Consider the following 23147-nt stretch of genomic DNA (forward strand, 5'->3'; position numbering starts at 1 on the left):
AAAGTTTTAGCGAGATCTTTTACGTTTACCATCGAACTCCTTAAACAGCTCTGACGACTCTCATACAAGATATATACTTCTGTAGATGCATGGATCCGTGACTGGGGGATTATTTTTAAGTATTTTCTGAAATATCTATATTTATCTATCTATCTATCTATCATTCTGGGTGAACCCCTAGAGAAATACCTGGTAAATTTATTGATACTCTCCGCAAATGCTCTTGCAAGGAATATTTGCAGATTTATTATAGTATCCTTGGCTACATCGTCTTATTTTGTGTTTGCGAAATCACTTAGAGGGTTTTCGGTGTTAATTACGGGTTAGTCTCTCAACATGTCCAGTAATAGTCTTTGATGAATTGATTAAAAGATAACTATACCTTGTACAAAATTGTGGCAACATGTTCTAGAGACTAATGTCAAGTTGCTTGATGTATTCCTTTCGTACAAACCGTAAACTATGCATACATTTTTTTGAATCTCATAAATCCCATAGATGAACGAAGCATTTCCTCTTGAACATTCGACGTATTCTATCAAAGATTCTTAGCAGATTTGATCTTGTAGTTGGAGCATTTCTCCTGTCCCAAATCTTTGGTGGCTCCTTCTGTTATTACCCCTGAGGTACCCAAAACACTTTCTAGAAGACCCTTGTTTGCGCCGCATTGGTCGAAACATTAAAAACTGTTTGATTTGACTCTGATCTGACCCTGATGGTGATTGTTTCAAGATGGGATAATTTCACATAGATTCTTTATAATCGTTTGTAATCTTCGAAATTTCAAGCTAGATCATGCGACAATTTAGTATCCATAAGAATAGTAGGCACTCGACGAGTTAGGCAATCTTCAACCATTTTCTAGAACACAACAATTTGAGTTCTAAAATTTATTGAAATTAGCATTATTCGTTGTTTATCCAGGAAAAACATGTTGAAAATTGCTGTGGTGCCTACGTTAACTATTTGATTATGGGCAGAATAGGATTCCAGTAGATACTGAAGCAAACAGTACATGATCCATTGCGATCGAAATGAATCACACATACACAACATGGCGACCGTGACAGGAAGGCTAACGATAAGAGTCAGAACGTGATTCTCTTAAATCAAGTATTTTTCCCGCTTTATTTAAACTATTTAAGAAAATTGACGTCTTTCCATAACTGCTGTTGTGATAATAGAAACATTTTAATAGAATACCGATTTTTCATTCTGTATCGTGTTTACCACATGATAACCATATACATACTATGTATGTTCAAACTGAATATATCTGATTGAGAATAAGAGAATGGAAAAGTAAGATAAGATCAAAGCATATCAAGTTCATGCAGCTGTAATAAAATCCAACATAAGTCCTTAGAAACTGTGTTTGAAAGTAAAAGCTAACAAAAATACTTGGTAAAATGCGTTTACGGAAATAAATTGAGGTGCGATGTTCAAACTTATCGAATAGCGTAGAAGTATATCGATGGTTTCGGTTGAATGTGTCTAGGTAAAGGATAAATTGCGATCGTTTTCAGAACAATACTGCTTAACCTGCGTATGACAATTCTAATCAGCGTCAAAAGCAAATCAAAATAATACCTCCACAATGGCCAATCGTTTGGGAATTTTGATATGGGTGATAACGAAGGTACAACTCATAGCAAGGGAAACACAAAAACCGGAAGGGGTTCGAATTCGATTGCAAATGGGAACTAATCAAAATACTTTTCCTTAGCTAATTTGCCTTCTAATAAGCTGTTGCCCTTGTGATTAAGTTCTGATGCCAAAACAAGTACGCTTTTGTATCAAAAAAAGTCAGCTACCAGTATTCGAAAAGTAGTAGTAGTAGTTATAGGGAACGATACTCACCACCAACACGTTACTTTATAATTCAGTGACATGTGTTGTCGAAAATGGATTGAACCCATGAAATTATGCTAAAATTCAGCACAATCGCGTACTGAGAGTGATTGCTACACTGCTGGCATTTTGTCGAGTTCAACGGAGAGATGCGCTACTGTGGCAGCGCATCCCCCGGAGAAAGGGAGGGATTTATGCTAAAATTTAGCATAATGGTTCAATCAGAGCTTGCTTACTTACAGAGACACGGTGAGCACATGGTATTACATCATATTCTACCAACCAAACACTGGCTGGTATATGCTTAAAGACAGCTTTCAAGGCGCTTGGCATAATTCTACGGCATAATGAGCGGGGCACTATGCCGTCTTAGTGATTGGCATTTCAGCGTTGGAATTCTACTGACTCTCTGACGTGACGGTTTGTTCTGATTTCAAGTTTCTTTTTTTTTGGGGGTTCGAATACAATTCGAGGGGACTGGGACACCTAGCTTTTCTATGTTTCTAATTTGGACAGGGGCTCTATGGTCGTTTTTTTTTTTACAAATTTTCGAGTTTCGATTTTTCTTAGCCAGAAATGCACTACACGGAGGGCGATACTCACCAAATGAATAATTCCAGCAGCTGTTAACCACACTGATATAAAAATTGATACTAATTGTGCCAAACGTATTGAACTAGATGTTTTAAGTATATTCAAATATTGTAATATATCCGGGACAGTCATAAGACGTAGCGCTCGTAGGAAACGTAGACCTAAAACGAAAGCAGATTTCGTATCAGGACAACCAATTTAGAAATGTATATTGTTCGTCACTTACCGATCCATGTCCGATCTAAATATATTGACACAAAGGACGGGGGTATCGTAAAATAATCTACAAAACTGTACATCTCTAACATAAACCAAAGCTTATCGGACGCTGCTATAAACTGCAAAAGAGAAGAGAAGAAGAAGAAACGAGAAACCAATTTAGATAATTGCTCAACCGAATGGCTCACCGGCGCCATCGGACTGAACTTACTCGTATAAAAAAGTAAACCATAAAAAATATGTTGAATGCTAGATCAATTTGCTGGGTGACGTTGTCGCTCCACTTTTGACATCGTTCGACTTCTTCGCTCGACGCGTCTATAAAGTAGATGATGAGGGATGCGATGCTAAGGATGAATACGAGTACAACCTGTGTGGGAGAGGATCAATTATGAAATGTTAGAAAAAGGGTTGACGATGAAAATTTTTAAAGTTGGATTGTGGTAGCGATTTACGGTCAATTTCAAAACAAAACTTATCAGTTAAAAACCTTATAACACAGATAAACAGACGTATTACTTGATACAAAACGCGATAAAAATCATCGTCACGAAAACATAATCGCCCAATGCTAAATATGCTGTGGTGCGCAAACTCATTGAGTAGATGGCGCTAGTGCGCAAACGTCAAACAGGAGCAAAAACGATACGAGCGCCAAGAGCGAGCGATTTGCGAACTACAGAATATTTGAATAATCTGTTAAAAACGGAAACGATGGGAAGCGAGTAGAGTGAGACGTCTGTTTGTCTGTGCTTATAAGTTTATATTAAAGCTGGGTAGCAGACACAGCCAACAACCATCATGACCAAGATTTTCGTCGAGGAATGACAGAGTATGATCAATAGATTGTAGTTTATGAACGATCCCCAAGAGATCTCTTCGCGCCAGCTGATAAATAGAGCACTCTTACAGTATCGGACAATAAAAATGCACCAAAGCCGTTTTCCCATACAAACTAGTCAACTTTAGATTGCCATATCTTACTTATTTCTCAACCGATTGTTTTCAGTTTTTCTGTGACGAACTACAAAACATTTCAATTTTTAAAAACTATTGAAACAGTTCGGTGTTAACTATTGATACAAAAGTTACAGATAGGTTGAATTTTGACAATAAAAATGCACCAAGACAAAAAATGCTATAGCAAAAACTGGTCACGTCATATCATTATGGTATCTTCGGCCAATATGTTTCTTGTGTGATGGCGAGTAATTTTTTTTTTTTTTTTTTTTTTTAAAGACACTATACCGTCTTCAGCCAGAGGCTGCACAGACTGAACATTACATACACTAGACAACGGACAACACACATAACACCCAGTGGCCCAATGGAGAATTTTCCGTTTGACGAAAAGTTTTCCCCGACTGGAGCGGGAATCGAACCCGCACTCCGAGGCTTACGAAACGCCTAGACGGCTGACGCCGCTAACCGCACGGCCACGAAGCCCCGTTGGTGCTGAAGAGACCAACATGATTTGACTTCAGCATTTTTTGTTTTAAAATATTTTGTCTTGGTGCATTTTTATTGTCAAAATTCATCCTATCTGTAACTTTTGTATCAATAGCTATCACCGAACTTTTTCAATAGTTTTTAAAAATTGAAATGTTTTGTAGTTCGTCACAGAAAAACTGAAAACAATCGGTTGAGAAATAAGTAAGATATGGCAATCTAAAGTTGACTAGTTTGTATGGGAAAACGGCTTTGGTGCATTTTTATTGTCCGATACTGTATATTGTAACTTTACCTTCACATTCATTTAAGTGGAATTTTGATGTTCTAAGGGTTGATTATTTTGAGGGTTTATCAGTTTATATCAACAAAGATTAGTTTGATTTTCTCGCTATTATGGTCTATCCTTTGGATAACAGGATTCAATTTAAACTGAAATAGTGAAATGTTTGTAAATTCAAGAACATAGGCTGTTCGCTGGTTTGTAGGCATGATATGACAGATTGACGCTGTGCTATAAAGTTAAAAGATAAGCGCAATATCAAATCAGTTTCTAGTTCAAACGATAGCTATGAACGCATAAATATCTATACATAATTTGCAATTATAGAGAAGAGAGAAATAGTAGTTTACGCAACAAGGTGCAGAATGACGATTTTTACAGCACGAGTTGTACATTTATCCAACGAGGCTTGCCGAGTTGGATAATTACGAGTGCTGGAAAAATCGAGTTCTGCACCGAGTTGCGTACAACGTTTTTTGCAATTTCATAAATAACCCTTGAGGATAGTTTTCAACAAAACTTTTCCATCGAACTGCACACTGATGTTCATTTCCAATGTTTAAGAAAATCTGATCATAATAGGTTATACTGTGCAGTTGTCACAATTTTTGAAAACTGCATCCAGAAAGCATCATGAAGTTGACCAAAACTGAAAACAGTGCTGTAATGGTTCATTACGCAACGCAAATCAGTGCTGTAATGAACCATTACAGCACTGTTAATTTGGTGTGGGAAAGTAGGCCTTTTCCTGTCAGATTTGCGTGAGATAAAACAGCCTATTAAGATGAGAAATTGCAAAAAAGTATATATACAAAGATACAAAGTAGGAAAATAAGTAGCAGGACGGATCTGGGAATTGTACCTCGAATACGAATAAGAAACGGTAGGCACTAGACCAGCAAGCCCGTCTAGTAGCATTATTGCAAGCAGAAAATTAAGAGTTTGACGACTTCGCGTGGGGGGATTAAGATCTTTCTGATTGTATACAGTATGCTCGGTGCACGAATTCCCAGGGACTTTTAACACTTTAACAACAAGATCGATGAATATATTGAATATGATACGCAGCGATGATGTAGCGAGCACGTCGAATATCTACTTAAATCCAATAGCTTTGTAATGCTCCAAGAAGATTTAAAATTCATCATCATCACACGATCACTTCCAACAATCCACGACCAAGGTACAATAAACGCTCGAGTATTTGTAAACAAATCATCAAAAATCAATCAGCACAGTCTCCAATTGCCTAGACCCCCATAAAGTCACAGCGCTGTGTAAACAACTGCCACCGGAATGCAATATGTAGGATCATCCAACCATCCGGGCGACCGAGCTCAAGGGGGCCATTGGCACGTTTCACCAGAGACGCATCCCCACAGCACACCACTTCCCCTAACATACATAACACACTTATCTATAAACATTTGGGGCCGGCCCGCTCCTAGCGAGCGGTTGAGTGCGGTCATTCAAACAATCACATTTACAACCGCTACTGCCGGTGTGTGGCGTCGTCGTTACCGGGGTGCTTCACTACACACTTTGTCGAAATGAGTCCGCTCCTCCTAATAAACATCTGCTACCTACTTGATTGTTTTCCCGGACTTTTCCTCATTCTGGGCAGTTGGTTTTTTTTTTACAATTCCCACGATCCTAGCAACTCCACGCGGTCGTAACGCGGAGCTATTTACTCAGTGCCTCTACACCAACCACGCTGTGCAAATGTCGATCTGGTGGGTCATAGAAAAGAGGTGGTTCGTGGCAAATGTGAAATGCCGGTCGTGTTTTGTTTACTGCCAGTCATTAGGTAGCTCGGTAAAGTCGTATTATGAATGCAGATGGCTGTAAACTGCAAATATGTATGATAGGTATTTCACAGTTGGTATTTTTAGACCACCAATAGTCACTTCTTGCTTGAAGCAAAGTATACAGGAAGGCCCAGGTAGCTCGTGATCTTCTCAAGTGCTAAGAGAGGATGCGTCAATGCTTGCTATAGAGTAAAGAGTACAAAGTAAAAATGACATTGTAATTGCAACTATTGAATGTGTTACATGATTCCATAACTCGAATACATCGTTTTATGATTATCGTGAAAAAAATCCCTGACCATCAACAAAATTCCCTGACTTTCCCTGATTTTCCAGGTCCAAAAATAAATTCCCTGACATTCCCTGACTTTCCAGGTTTTTCCAGGTAGTCGACACCCTGTACATATCTAACTGTTAGTTGGATACGAATTAAGCTTTGCTGGCATACCGACCACCGATATCGAAGTTATCACATTATCACCAAAACTGAAAGGATATCCTTGGGTAGCAACTCAACTTGCTAAAATAAATTCCCGATTATTTTCCGGTTTTTCACGTTCTTAAACATTTTTTCCCGGTTTTATAGAAAACTGATTTATGTGGTAAAATAGGAACAGTGACAGTACTATTTTCAATTTTCTCACTTTTCTGAGTTGAATTTCTGAACAAATGGATAACTGAAACTGAGGAAGACTACTAGTGCACTAGTAGTCTTCCTCAGTCACTATAGTGGTAGTCGAAAAACGCGTATCTGTCAAAGAATAAGCAATAGAGGACGAAATTAAAAGATACAAAACTTATTACACTTATTCAAAGAGGGTATTCTGCTTAAAATGTTCAAAAATTCAATGATAATAAATATTTTTTTCAATAGTTAGTAATAATTTCAATTTTTTTATGTTTTATTTATTTTTGTCCCCCCTCCCCTCGTACTCGATTAGAGGTCTCGGACATAAAAGAAAAATAATATTTGCATCGGTCTAATAATCCTACTAAAATTATGGTAGAAATTTCTTATGGAAATGCCAAATGAATTTGTGGGATAAAACTGTTTAGCAATCCCTGGGGAACCTCTGGAGGATTTTTGGAAAAATATTTTGAAGCAATTTGTGAAGGTAATCTGAGATTTAAAAGTTGTTTGTGAAATCTCTGGAATATTTTTTTGAGGAATACTTGCTACTGATTGTTCACTGTTGGGTTCGTTGACAGAATACTAATGAAATACCTAGAATGACTCCTACAGAAAGCCATTCTTAGAAAGGTGAACATATTGTCAGAACTCCCAAATATTTTTTCCCAGAAATCCTAGTTGGACTTTCAATACCAAGGAAGGTTCCTGTTTTAAGCAAATTTCCGGTATTTTCCCGGTTTTCCCGGTTGTTAGCGATTCCCGTTTGAGGGACCACCCTGAGTCCTTTACACTTTTACAGTTTCCATAACTACATTTACAATGCTATTTGATTTCCATATTATTTTATTTAAGGTGCCCGGCCATTTGTCCGAATGCCATCTGGTCGAATGGGTCGTTTGGCCAAATTATGATCAACAGTAGAGGAACTTTTTCACATTCTAGCTGCCAATGATCATTACAAATTTTCCCTTCTTTTAATGATAGGCGCTGAACCCGCCAATATTTTATCAGAGTTTTTCCTTAATACTACGTTGTTTTTGCGAGGCATACGGATATGTAGAGAAGCGGCATGATCACTGAAGTTCACCATTCATTGTTTGGCCAAATGGCGTTCTGCCAAACGATGTTCCGCCAAATGATCGTTTTGGGCAAATGGGGTAAGGCCAAGCGGCTTTCGACCAAATGGAATTCGGCAAAATACCCCGGTACCTGCTTTTCATTTAGGATTTAAAATCATTACAAAACGCTCATGCATAAAAGTTCAACAAACTTCTCCTGAAACCTGTTACAAAAATAAAAGAAATTAATTATTACAAAGTGTTAACACTTCACGACATATAGAACCTTATAAATGCACAAATAAGAGACATCACAAGTTGACGCAAGACAACACAGAACATAAATGTGCCCTGTTATCCTGATAGATAACATCTTCCGATCACAGGATGACGAGGTTTCATTTATTGATTTGGGTCCGTCAGTCATCCTGCAATTGTATTTTTGTTGGCAGTTCGCCTTTTAGTTCACAGCATTTGTAGCTGTGCTCATAGCTTGGTTTTGTCTAGGAGAACTAATCCTAATCGGGCACCTCGATTCGGGGTTCTTAACTAGAGTTCTACAACTTGAAGTCTGTGCCAGGGAAAGGTTTTCATCTCTAGTACTTATCGCGGCACCGAAATGGCCTGAATGTTGGCAATCGAAATAAGATTGCGCACTCCATGGGCCTGTATTCTACCAGAACCCTATGAATGGTAATTACTACAAGGGGAGTATTTACAAATTCAACATGTTACGCAAAGAACGCACGAATATTGAACTTTGAACATATTAACCAATTATTCTGCCTTATTAATGTAACACATATTTATACCCGTAACACAATCCAACGTTTAAGCAAGAATTTTTCGTAAATCGTTCACCGATTCACGAAAAATTCAGCTCCCATATGCTTCATATCCTTCATAACAATAGTGTTAAGGCCATATACTTAACACTACGATAAAGATAAATAACTTAAACTAAACTCAAAACAAAACCAAAACGAGTTGTGCTACCCGAAAGCCACAATGCTTTCCAGAAACGTAGCGGTGAACAGGACTAACAAGTCCTCAGAACACACCTCAACTCAAAACATAAAATGTTACCCGAAAGCCAAACTGCTTTCCAAATCACGTAACGAATCTTACTTCAACTAAACTTTACTTTTGTGGAGGTTAACTGTCCACAAAAATAAAATGGCCTTAAGACTGAAGTTATAATCGTTCCAACTAGCTAGCATTTGTATACACGGGGTTTTGAGTTGGGCGCCATGTTACAAAAATAAAAGAAATTAATTATTACAAAGTATTAACACTTCACGATACACATAGAAGCTTACAAATGCACAAATTAGGAACATCACGAATTGACGCAGAACATCACATAACATAAATGTGCCCTGTTATCTAGATGGATTACTTCTTCCGATCACAGGATGACGAGGTTTCATCATCAGTCATCCTGGAATTGTATTTTAGTTGGCAGTTAGCCTTTTAGTTCACAGCATTTGTCGCTGTGTTCATAGCTTGGTTTTGTCTAGGAAAACTAATCCTGATCGGGTATCCCGTTTCAGGGTTCGATACTTGAGCTCAACAACTTGAAGTCCGTGGCAGGGAAAGGCTTACATCTCTAGTACTCTAGTCGCTGCCCGAAATAGCCTGAAATTTGGCAATCAATATTGGATTGCATTTCATATTTTGTCAGAACCCAATAAATGTGCATTAAACTCGGGGAATATTTACAACATAAAATGAAACATGTAACACAAAGAACGCACGAATATAAAATTTATAACACATTTAACAATTATTCTGTCTTATAATTGTAACAAATATTTATACCCGTAACAAACCCTTTCAGAAACCCTCAGAAACCTCTAAAAAATCGTGAAACCACCTGAAACCCCTTGAAACGCTTCAAAACCCCTCTAAACCCCACCGAGACCTACCCAAAATTCCTGAAACTCACCTGAAATCTCCGAAAGTCCCTCCGATTCGAATTGTGCAGAAATTTCTCTAAACCCTTCCAAAATACCCCTAAAACATCCATGAAACTCCCTCAATAGCTTCCCGAAACTTCTGAAAACAAACCCAAAGTACCCTAGAAACCCCCTGAAACGCAGTAAAACGCCTTGTAACCCCTCTGAAACTTCCATTGAAATTCCCTAAACCCCTCCAAAACCCCTGGAAAAGCCTTAAAATCTATCCTGAAACTATCTCAAAAACCCTCTGAGTTTCCCTGACATCCATAGGTTTTTTTATTACATCATTAGAGTGACCAATTTTATGATCGGGAGCAAATTTTATTTTTAAAACATTGATTTCTTGGAAAAAAATAGAAAAAAAAATGGGACTAATTATTTTCGTAAACCACAAACCTATCAAGTGTCATGATATTTGGAGTTGCATTATTTCGATTTGCTATGTAATGACTGTAAGTTCATAGCATTGCATTTTTCTTACTGATTTTATCATAATCTCAGCCAAGCGCAATTATTCTTCTAAGGTTCTTGGCTTTGAAGTTTCTCCCAAGCTCATATAACATCGTTTTAAATCTACACATACACGGCCATTCACTGATAGAATCCTGGAAACTGATCAAATTCTATTACATTTCTTGTCGTTATCAATACTTGCAGCACATCGAAGATGTACTACAAACATAAAAGAGGCCAGGCCTGCTACACAGCGCAACAAAAAATCACTTTTGATCTGTCTTATTTTTTAGCCAATTAATGGGTAAATTTATCAATTAACATCTAAACTAACGACTCATGCAAAATATTCCGTTTTTTTTCAAAAACACGCGTGATATAATCAGGACCACATCTACCATGACTTGACTTTTTTACGATGTTTTTTTTTTTTGAAATAACGCGTTTTTTTACCGACGGTTTTTGAAATAATGCGTTTTTTTTTACATTTTGAAATTATCATTTATTTATTTATTTATTTTTATTTTTTTAAAGAATGGCGTAGGGAAGTGGACCCATCTCGGTAGGGGTCCTATTTTGGGAACTTTTCTGCTATAACTCAGCCAATTCTGAACCAATTGACACAATTTTTAGAACGCGATGAGATACGTATAGTATCTAGCCGTGTACAAAATTTCAAGTCAATTGGTTTACAATTGACTGAGTTATAGCGAAGAGAGCCCAAAATACCAGCCGCAGCCCAAGTGGTTCGCTACCCTATTTGTAGTAATTTTCTATTTGTAAGTGCTTTTTATATGGATTTATTTTTCTGTACATTCGGGGAAGAGACTATTATCTTTTTTTTTCTCGTTTCAGAGAGCGAGTAATGGCGCTTAATCCTAGGCTTTGAAACCAGGGCACATGAAGAAATGCCTTTGTCCCATCCCAGGAGAAGAGTCACCAACTATAACGGAGTGTGCATTAACCTTCTTAGCAGCACCACTCTCAACGATTTCATGTCAAAACATTATTCCCCTAAAACGAAACGGTTGGTACGGTTGTCCCCGTTTCTTCCTTCATACAAATCAAAAAGGTTTGTCAATCATGTTATTCTTAGGTTGATAACCTAATTGCCTTAAGTTTTTGAATTACCTTCCAACTCATTAGACATTTTAATGTTTGTGTCATATCATCTCTGATATGCTGCAAATATTAATGCTGTCAAGAAAATATCTGAAGTATTTTTGATATATCCAGGATGCTTTTCAATACTGGCTGTGCAAGCACTAGAATGGAATAGAATAGAACATCGTTATGAAAATTGGGTTGTAAATACAAAACAAATTATAAAAAAAAATATATATGGAGCTAGTGTGGTGGTTCAAGCACGTGACTATCACGCCGAGGACCTGGGAACGAATCCCACTGAGCATGAGCATGAGCATAGATGACCGCACAATTCGTAGTTGCTACTCCGTGATTGACCAGAGCAATCGAAATTGCACAAGGAACCAATGAATAGGGCTTGGGACTAGCTTACTATTCTCAATGTACACAGGTCGAGAGCTCTCAACTTTAATAAGGTCAATAACGGCGCCGGCCACGTCCTTACGGTCATCGAGGATGGAAGGGAATGTTAGTAAGCCAAACGTTGTTATAAAGACCGCGAATCGCTGCATCTCCACGTTTGTCTCAGGAAGGATTTTTTTTGTTAGTAGGGTAAGGTACATTGTCAGTCCGGGAGTCACCTATGGTTGGTGATATGATTTGACAATGGATCAATACACAAACCGCCGTTAACAACCGACCACTTTTCGACGCAAGAACTAGCCAAAAAGAAAATCGACCTGGGAACGAATCCCACTCCCGACAAACTCACAATGTGGGTTTTTCTTTTATCTGTATTAACGAGATTTTTAGCCCTAGGCTAGTTCATCTAGGGACCCACGCTTTACTGCCCTTCCGAAGGTAGAACTCACATTTTGCGAGTTTGTCGGGCGTGGGATTCGATCCCAGGTCCTCGGCGTGATAGTCACAATGTGAGTTCTTCCTTCGGCAGGGAAGTAAAGCGTAGGTCTCGAGATGAACTTGTCCAGGGCTAAAAAGCTCGTTAATACAGATAAGAAAAAAAAAATCAAGGAATAAGTGCACCGAAGACGTCGCGTCGAGACGATCCCCGAGACAAATATGCACTTTTATCACACTTTTACTGCCGTGAATCGCAAGTCAGTCTCATATGTAAAAATAGGCATTGAGAAAATGGCCTCTGAAGTTTTCAAATTCGATTTCTATACGAAACTCTAAAAAATTGCTATGAATTGAAAACTTCTGCGATCATCATGAAACTTTCACATATTGTTTCAAACGTTAAAACATAACAGTGAAAAATGTAAAACTAGCTAAAATAGTGTTAGGTCTTGTACTGGAGGGCACACAAGTTCGTAATGGGACTGACTTGCAATTACATTTCATTATGGGACAATCTGACTTGGTGTTGTTTTTCAATTTTACTGAACAAACTATATATTTTTATGCACGCAGCTGAAAGATCATCCGAAGAAAGCTCGAAAACGGTCATTAACTCATTTTTGCCCAAAATGCAGATGGGACTGACTTGCGATTCACGGCAGTTTAGGCGTATCAAAAATAATGTGATAGTCCTATTTGGGGTGTAATCTGCAATATTTAATACCAATCAAAAAATGTATTGTAAATTACCGTCGTTGAGGGTGACAATGGGTCAGAGGGGCCAGACTGAATTAAAACATTATCTGAAAGATCACATCAAATATTGCAAAAATCGAATTAAAAATGTTAATGATATAGCTGCCAACAGTTCCTGTCAAAAAAATAGGTTTCTAGAGCTATTAGTTAAATTTTGATTGAAAATAAGGCTTTTTTTAAAATGCTATTTTTCAGGATCGATTTGGTGGATTGATACATTTTAGAACCTCAAGCTTATATCAATCATTTAATATATTATTGCTAAGTAGTAATAACCTTGGACCAGGACTTTATTAACTTGCTTTGTTGTCAATGCGGAACAAATTCGGTGCCCTTCACCCATTCTCACCCTTCGAAGGGGTGAGAATGAGTCAATTTTCATAACTTATAGTTTTATTTTTTTTCATCATTTGTACATGGATTACCAAAGATCACATTCCAGTGATCAAAGGACTTTTCATGCAAAGAAGCAAAAGTTAGTGAACAATGAATGTGGAAGTACAGTCAGGTCTTTTTTTACGCGGCCTCCACACAAAAAATATTTCATCGTCTTATTTTTGCATGATTCGTCGAGAAATGGTGAGACTTTTATTACACGGCTTTTTGAATTTTGAACTGAGTTTTTTTTTTTCACGCGGTACGTATCCCCCGCGTAAAAAGCCTGACTGTATGCCTTTCTGACCCAACTTCATTAGAAACTTTCATTTTCAGAAACATTCGCCAGAAATCCATTCTACGATATGGCACATCTCTGAAAAATAACTGTTAAAGTGTAAAAATAACTGTTAAAATAACTCTTGACATTTTCAAAATTTATATGAGTCCGCAGTGCTTAATGTAAGATCGGGGTGCAATAAAATTTCCCAATAAAATAAACAATTTAAAAAATGTTACGTTTTACATGTTGGTAAATAGTAGCAGGCAATATCCCTCTTGGGATGAACGTTTGCAATATATTATTTGGGGTTCCACCGAACTCTTCACAGAAATGGACAGAGTATGAGTTTTTTACATTAAACAACTTATATACATACATATAATGAAGCATTACGAAGGAAGACATTTTGCTTTCCCGAGGGCATTATGGGCCCTCTTCCCCTAATGACTAACAAATGGTTCTCATTTGTTGTTGTCTGGTAGTTTACATAGGTGCACGCTTGGTAGCCAGTTCAGTCGAACTAAGTTACCTCAACCAAATGGAGACGCGTGGTTGTTTCTATAACAAAAATCGTCTATTTTTAAAACAAAGTTCCCACCACCGTAGCTCATCGATCATCGCCTCCAGCGCCTCTAACTGCGTAACTGGCGATGAAAAACGTAATTCCTATGGCTGAAAAACTGTTTATAGATGAGACTGCCGAAAGAGAAAATGAGCATTTCACTGTATCGATGGCGGTTTGTTTATTTAACCTACATAGAGGACTATCGCCACCATCAACGTTTATATAGGTACTAGTATCAATGTTTACAACGCATGTTCGAATCACAGCTCTCAATGTGCAATAGGTAGTATTGTGCATTACGATATAATCAGTGTGAAAGGAAAAAAGCATAAAAATCTATAATTCAAAACTGTCTAGGCAACGATTTCAATGTCTAAGGTTCGCAAGGTGTGCGCCGCCATATCTCGTATGCAAAGCCTGACCTGGCCTATTTTAATTGCCATTTAATTGCAGATGCAGCTGCTGTCCCTGTCACTATGGGCCCGAGGTCGATTGTGCCCGTTGGTTCGTAGGTTGGCTGCCTCTTTATCGCGTGCAACCACACACAGAAGAAGCAAGTCGCCGCCGTGTCGAAATAACAAGTGTGGTGCGGTCGGTGCAGTAGTGGTGGCAGGAGGCAATCTGATCTAATCTCATAAATATTGTTTGGCAGAGAAAGGCATTTGCGGCTGCGGTATGGAATGCCTACACGGATCGATACGAACAACTTTCCTGGCAGGCTCACGTGTAATATTTGTGGTAGTTGTGTAAGAAAAATGGCTGTCACGAAAATAATACTCATAGCAAGCGTTATGTTCCTATACACGCCAGATTTCCTAATCGCTCTTAGTAAACAGTATATCCGGGAGAGCAGTATCCATCGTAGGTCCCAAATGATATTGACATCTGTTCATCCGAACACTTAATTTTCATCTATCGAGCGTAGCACGTATCAACTTCATTAGTTTCGCCGGAAAACCGTGTTCTGACACTTTCCACCAACACAACTCTTTTTTTTTGTCAGCTCTTAAATCTCAGACACAACAAACGCCCGCTAAATCTAGCTACAGCAACCATGTCATCCGGAAAGCAGACAAAATGACCAGAGTTCAAGAAAATTTTAACTCGGCTTGTGAGCCCTGCTCGTTGGATAATGTTAAATAGTAGGTTATAAAATCCACGCACCCCTCTACCACAATGAGAGAGATTCTAGTGAACATAACAGTACACCCGGAACTCTTACGCAGTTTTATACCCCGTTCATCGTTATTATGGTCAGTCTAGTCAGCTTCGCGGGAAAGTCACACTCTTCCATGACTTTCCACAGCTATGTGCAATCGACACTGTCGATGAAGTTGATGAAGAGTTTATGTGTTAGGACTCAATACTAATTTGACAGCTTTTCCTGAATACTTTTATGAATAAAAACAGTTAGTAAGTGGAAATGGCTCGCCAAATAAAAGGAAACGACAAATTCGTAAAGATGATAGGGGAACTTACGTATTTTCGGCAGTTTTGTTCTGTTCGTCATGGGGGGTTTTTTGAAACCTGATGAACTCAGAGTTGGCCTCAAGTCCTTCCCAACCAAGCTGAGTTATATGCCCAAATTTCAGGCAATTTGACCCACAAAAACCCGCCATGACGAAGAGAACAAACCTGCCGATAATACCCTTCGTCACCCTATGTCGTCTTTACGTTGGTGTTCATCACAAAATATAACCCATTTGTTTGCTTTCGCGATGCTATTTACGTTGACGACAAAATATTCGAAACTGTGGTGGATATGTAAACTTGTTTTAAGCGAGAAGCGATTGATGAAGACCACAACCGGAACTTCTATACTGGTGGTAAACCGAATCGAGAATGACAGAGGTTTGTAAGTGCGCTATGAAACGCAGGAGTACTTCCGAGGTGATGTGAATTCTGAATAGGTATTTACGTCCACATTGAATGCTCGCTGTTATTGATAATACTGGTTGATGGTACATAATTGAGCAAATAGTGAATAACACCAATCTATTGGCTAATGAGTAATGTATAATCCCGAGTTAGTTCCATCATTTCCAGCATAAGTATCACCACACTGTTTAGACCCCATCATTATTGTTCTGCTCCATGACAGAAAGCAAACAACTTGCTCAATGTGAAGAAATCATCCGTCGAAAGACAGACGTCGAATTTTGATTGACACAGCGCGTTGGTCGTTTGCAAAATGATCCAAAATAGATAGCACATGCCATTTTTCTTCCTGCTGAGATACACAACAACAATTCGTACGAATGAATGAAAAGAAAAAACAATTTTCTTTGACAGATTTCATGAAATGAACCACATTTGTTCCATATCGATAGCAGCATGCAGAAAAATGAGTCAAACCGGGAAACTCCCGAGACAAGCTCATTCACATGCCGGCCGCTTTGGCAATAGACCTACATACAAACAGAAACGTGAAATGCCAAAGCAAATCCAATTAATAGCTCAGACTGTCACAAGTGTTTAAAACGTTGGTTCTTGTTGGCTTTGACAATTCGCTCCGATTTCTACCGGGCCAAAGGCTTCCACCGTGCCAAACAATCATCCATCCATATATTCATGTTTTTTACAGCTTTTCACGCTCAAAATCCAGTATGGATTGCACCTAGATACCTCCACAAAGTACTCGCGCTCCACATCGGAAAAGGCGGAGGACATTGACGTTGTTTTACAACACCCATAGTAGTTGATTGCGCCAAGGCGATGAAAGACAGGATACCAGCGCAGCAGTAGGAAAATTGGAACGACGGCATTGGACCGGCACGGGAGTCACGTTCTCTGCGCTGAAGCCGGATCACGTGAGTTAATGGGGAGACAGCACTGACACATCGGCTGTCTTCAATTAGCTGCCGCCAGCAGGGGAACAATGTTCCTTCCCGGACGTTGACCGTTGTTGGTTTATGCAACCGGTCGTTGGTGTTCCATGATGCAAGAGCAGGGAATCATGTTTCAGGTACTTTTGAGGTCTCCGCTTAAGATGAATGTATACATTCCCGTGCAACACTTTGGGGTCACCCCCTCAAAAACATGGAAATGTTTTTCGGTCATATCTCAGTCATCTTTCATTTAATCCAGTCGTTCTCAGACTCTATCGAAAGATAAAGAGTTAGATTTGATTCGTAGGTACTTTTCACAAATTTTATATGAAATTTGTAGTATAAAAAGTTTGCCTAAGCTTACATGTTTTTCCTAAATCTGTACGAAAAATTGTTTTCCGTGTAATTCAAAATTGGATCGACCAAATTTTAAAAAGAAAGTTGCATTAGAAGCCTATTTTTATCCTCTTTGAGAGCCATTCATTAGATTTTAGCGGAAAAATTCATAACATAATTTAAATCATCGAGGTAGGTTTACAAGTTACCGTGCAAAAGTTTGGGGTCACCTTCCAAATGAAGTCTAAGTCGGATTTTTGTTCAAATCGTCATTTTTTTTTGGTGAAATTTCAATTCTTTCTTTGATGGTTGAATGGCAAGACACAGAAATGGTTATGAAATGTTCATAAACTAAGTTCTAGACTAAGTTAAGGTAGAAAATGGTATATAAAATCCATACTAAATCAGCCAATTTTTTTTATATAAAGTGGGAAAGAGGATAGAAGTGAGATAAAAATGACTGGTTCGTGAATCCTACCCTATATAACTGTAAGTGTTATAACCACAAACATACCATTATCCCAAAATCCATAAGTTTCAGGAATGTTACATATTTTAATTTAAATGGCATTTTCATCAAAAAGTTATCCCTTTGCACCAAAACCCAAAATCCCGAATGTAATAGTACACTCGGAGAAATGACAAGCTCAAGCTAGATTATTTCTATCAAAATAATGGTATCAGATATTAGAAGGCTGGCTTCAGGGGCACGTTATCCTCCATTTGGGACATTTGTGCCATCGCCTATTTCATCATCTAATTTTATTGCGTTCTAAGCATTTCAGAAGAAAAGAGGTCAAACTGATAGGTATGAAACTCTTTGCCTCTTAGCAACGCACGACCCACTTTTGGAATACATTTTACAGCAATATTTCGTAATGATTTCGGAATGTACCCTGTAGCAAAACGTGTATGAAATCATCAAATCATTTCTGAAGCAAATAGGATAAATACCATCTACCCCAGGAGATTTGAACGGAGCAAAGCTATCTAGTGCCCTGCCCTCTCAATCGATTCTATAGTTACAATATGCCGGACCGAAGACAGAAAAACATAACTAGTAAGAATAGACATCAGGTTCATTCGAAGATGTAATATCCACACATCCGGGGAAGTGAGTGCTGAATAAGTATTCAAGAACTTCCTCATCAGAAGAAGTGAAACCGCCATTTGGCAAACGAACTTCGTTGATTTGGAAATCCTTAGTCTTCGCAAGGATTTTGATTAACCGACTGACTTCACTCAAACTGGAATCATTTGTAGAAAGGTTTTTTCCAGCCGGATCGTTGAGTAGACCGGAGAGCTTTCTTGTAGGTCTTCCAAGCTGGCCTGAAGGCTTCCGATCCAGCCGAACGTTGTCTATTTCAAATTTGCATTGTTTCCTGAGCTTCGCCAGTTCAGAGTTCCATCTAGGGGTTCCTCTCGTGGTCTTCACATACCGTAGAGGGCAAGCTTCTTGCCTCTGGAGCCGACCTACTGATTCTTCAAAAGCTTCCATGATGAAGGACGTTGTAGAAGATAATATTGATGATCAACTTCATACGGGCTCGAACACGCGGTCAACCAAGCTTAAGCTAGACTATTTCTACCAAAATAAAGGGAGTGATAACAGAATGACGAAAAAGCATGAATCCTGAAGAAACCACTGGAAGAATCTCTAAAGGAATTCATATATAAATCTCTGGAAAGAATTGTGAAGGCTTTCTCAGACAAATTAACTAGGATATCATGAGAGACATAAATGATAAAAATCTTCAATTTACATCGTACTCTTGTGCTGTGCGGACGTAAACTCTCTGTGGGGAAGAAAGTTTTACTGCCTAAAACAATTCACCAGCACTTCTTACTACTACCAACAATAGCACTTTTTAGTGCTAAATTTGTACTTACTTATGCCATGTCGATCCTTGCTTGGACCCTAGCCATCGATAACACAAGTTTACAAAATAAAACGAAAGTCGTGAACTTCTGTCAACGACCAAAATTTTTGAAGCACAATTTAGTGCTGATTTCGAAACCGACCTTCAAAAAATTTTAAGTAGAACAGTTTTTGAGTTTTAGCTCAATATCGAGGTTTGCAACTTTTCAAAATATGTAATTTACTAAAATTCAAATATATTGCGTTTTGTTCAACCAATCCAAAATCTTTTTCCATAAATTAAAAGCTGAATACAATACCAGTCGATCATTTGAATACAGGTTTTGCGTCAGATTGATGAAATTCAAGATATTGGCGAGTTTTAGGGACGATCTTCTTAAATTTTAGCTAAATTCCCAAAAATTTTTGAAGAAATGTATTTTTTTCAATAAGAAAAAACCAACTTAAAAATTCTCTCTCGACGTTTATTTGACATATCATATGTAGGCGAGTTACAGTAAAAAATTTAGATCAATCGGAGCATTGATTACGGAGAATGAGATGTTTGAAGTGAGCGACTTTGCTTAAAAATAGAACAAAAATCGATTTCAAATCATCAACCTTGTATGGAAAGTCGAAAAAATTTCCGCTCTACTGTATTTTTTTTCTTTCGCGTTTTCGAACTCAGGGCATGATTCTACACCAAAAACGATCATCAGCTTACCGAGTTCAAAAATGCTGTAAACTAGTGTAATTCGTAGAACCCGTTTGCGGAATTCCGTTAAACGGTCTTTATACTACTTGGTATCAGTAGGTCGGCTCCAGAGGCACGTTCTCCTCTATTTGGGAAATTTGTGCCACCTACTTCCGACTTGGATACCGATTAGAAAAAAAACTCCTGGAAGGTCACTTCTGTCTAAAACATGGTTGCATTATCGAACAAAAGGAAGGGTGAATCTCGGAATTCACCGCTTCCTTAAAAAAAAGTGGGTTTCAAAACTGTCACAAAACGTTGCAAAATTATAAGGAAAGGAGAACTTTTAGTTTATCTGCTCCATTCTAATAAAACAATTGTTTCTGATAAAAATTTCGTTGAAATGGAACTACTCAAATAAAACACTGAACAATTTTTCGGAACAGCAAATTGTGGATGCCTCTAGCGCAGACACCTCTATTCCTGCTAAAAAAAAAAACAACGAATACCTCCAATCGGGGTAAGCATCTCTGAGTTTGCTGCTTTTAGCCAGGAGATCTTGAACTCCTTTATGGGATGGGTTTGCTTCAAAATAGCCAGGAAAGGAGACTGCCGTGTATTTCCGAAAACCTCAAATGATCAGACTCTTCTTCTCAAGTACCTTACCATAAATTTTCAACGACGACGACAGGTCTGCACGCTTATTCAAGTTCGTTTTAATCAAGTGGTGTTGAATCACCTGACGAGATCAAAATGAACTTAATTTATCACACGGATTTTCCAGTCCAGTGATAAAAACATTGTCAAAAGGTTACTCCTCAAGAATATTATTTAGTTCACTTTAACAAAAAAATGATTTGAATAATTTGAGATAATTGGATAAGGCGAAGTTTATTTTTTATGTTCAAGTCGCAAGGCCACATTTTCGTAAGCATGGCAACATGTTGTGGTTCCTCTCACGCCAAGGATGATTGTCCAGTGAAGGAAGATACCTACCCTTAAAAAAGTAAACGAATCATGTACCCGGTAGATTAACCCTCTAATACCCAATCCCGCCTTTAGACGGGGTATAGTTTGAGCATTTTTGTAATTTTTGTTTCGTGGAAAATCGCTGTGAAAAAGGACTGTTCTGTATATCTCAAAATGATTTATGGTATTTACATTTAAGCGTATTTACATTTTTTTTAAATCATTGAAAAATTGATGTTTTAGTCACCTCTTAGAAGTCATTGTTTATTTTGTATTGAATCGCTACAATTAACTTTTTTTTTATTTTTTTCCCCAAATTTATCTATACTTATTTTATAGTTTAAGGGAATCGAATATACTCTAAAATTATTTTCTCTAAAATTGCACGGAAAATAAAATTTCCTGTGAAAATTTTTTTAAATAATAATATTTCAATAATAATCATAAAATCTCCAAATGTTTTCATCTCAAAAAAATCCGTTCCCCAAATTGGCTTCCAGGAAAAACATAAAAGTGTGGGGATGTTCAAAAATAAAAATTAGAAAAATCAAAAACTGAAATTCACGAAATCGAGAATTGAAAAGAATCATCTTCCAAACCATGTTTAAATCGATTTTAGATGACGAAAAATGATATTTAGATCAAAATCGAAAATTTGGGTATTAGAGGGTTAATGGGAACGTCCATCGTACCCGTAACTCTGCCGTTAAAAATCTGAAGAAATATCTAGAGGAATCCCAGCTAGAGCTTCTGGAAGAATTTCAGTAGGAATTCGTGGAGGAATCGCAGCAGGAGAAGGAATCCCTAGAGGAGTTTCTGAAGGGATAACAAGAAGAATTTCTGAATAAATACATGAATTAATTCCTTGGGGAATTCTCGGAATTATGGAGGAGGTGAGTGTAGAATTAGCATTTAAGTTAAAATACACATAAATAAAAACTAAAAAAAAATATATAGAGTAAATAAAGGAGGAATTCCTGAAGGAATCCCTAAAGGAATTTCCGGGGGAATACCAACAGAAATTTTACTAGAATTTCCTGTTGGTATTCCTCCGAGAGCTTCTCAAGAAATTCCTAGAGATTACTGTGTGAATTATTGGTTAAATTCTTGGAGGTGCCCGTGGTGATATATCAAAAAAAATGCTAAAGAAATCTCTGGTGGGATAACAGTCGAAGCTCCTTGAGAAGTCCCCATACGAATGTCTAAAGGAACTCCAGCAAGAATTCCTGAAAAAAATCATTATACGAATTCATTAAAAAAAATCACTGGACGTTTTCTGATACAAATCCTAGGAGAAATCTCTGGCATTACTTCAGATATTCCAAGACAAATTCCTGGAGGGTTCACCCCAGGGCGGTACAGATGAGGTTCCGTTGAAGACATTATTTCTACGCCACCACCATCTGTTGAGGGTTTTCATACCTTTTATCACATCAACAGACAACGTTTACAATCTAATAGGATATTGATTTGAAAAGTAGGACACGGTTTGGCGCTAGAGGAGCATAAATTTGTTAGTTTACAAAATTGATTCACCTTTTTCAAAAAGATGTGCAAACATATTGCAGACTGCTACCTGTCAATCATCGCAATCCGAGTGTTGTGGTGGCTGCGGATATCATCTCTGTAAAACTAGCGAAATAATCGTCAAGTACAGTTGTTAGCAGTCAGTCAAATCCGTAGACATGAAAAGTAGAATTTGGTGAATCATATTATGATTTACACTCAGTAGCAAAAAAAGCCGAGCAAATTTTTCCTCCCAATATCTTTCATGTTCAATCTTCTGTAACTTTGACAATTATCAATCTTTTTGGTTGAAAATTCCAGCACTTCATCATCAATATATTGACAATCTATGATCAACATTCCAAATTAATAGAAATTATATTTGTCGAGTTATAACAACTTATGTGAAAAATAGAAATAGCTTTATGAAAATTTCACTGGAGAGTAAAATAATATAGGAAATAATGTGGTGAAAATTTGTTTTCATCCAGTTGTTTGGGCCACAGATATCGTCAAAGATGAAGTACTAATTTGGGTGCACTCTTAAAAAATTAGGAATTAACACGTGACGTAAACCATCATCGTACGTAAACATTTCATGACTGATTGGCAAATTTGACTCAATTTTACATCCGTCATGTAAGTTCGAGTTGGATGCACAAGATGTCAACAAACCAATCTGACCAGATAGGTAGAAACAGTTTTACATTTATCATTTGCCTC

The 23147-nt window shown here is 37.7% G+C and overlaps 1 protein-coding gene across 40 annotated transcripts in view; it reads right to left on the reverse strand.

Annotated features, from left to right (window-relative positions):
* Positions 1–23147, reverse strand: part of LOC109398458 (calcium-activated potassium channel slowpoke) — a gene marked incomplete at its 3' end in the record, with an annotated part of 197830 nt that overhangs the window by 143570 nt on the left and 31113 nt on the right. For all 40 annotated transcript variants that reach the window (XM_062846869.1, XM_062846866.1, XM_062846868.1 and 37 more), the window contains 3 exon segments: positions 2455–2606; positions 2672–2783; positions 2876–3034. In XM_062846869.1, the coding sequence (XP_062702853.1) occupies positions 2455–2606; positions 2672–2783; positions 2876–3034 (423 nt within the window).

The sequence above is a fragment of the Aedes albopictus genome, chromosome 1, assembly GCF_035046485.1.
Source record: "Aedes albopictus strain Foshan chromosome 1, AalbF5, whole genome shotgun sequence".
In the NCBI taxonomy this organism is placed as follows: Eukaryota; Metazoa; Arthropoda; class Insecta; order Diptera; family Culicidae; genus Aedes; species Aedes albopictus.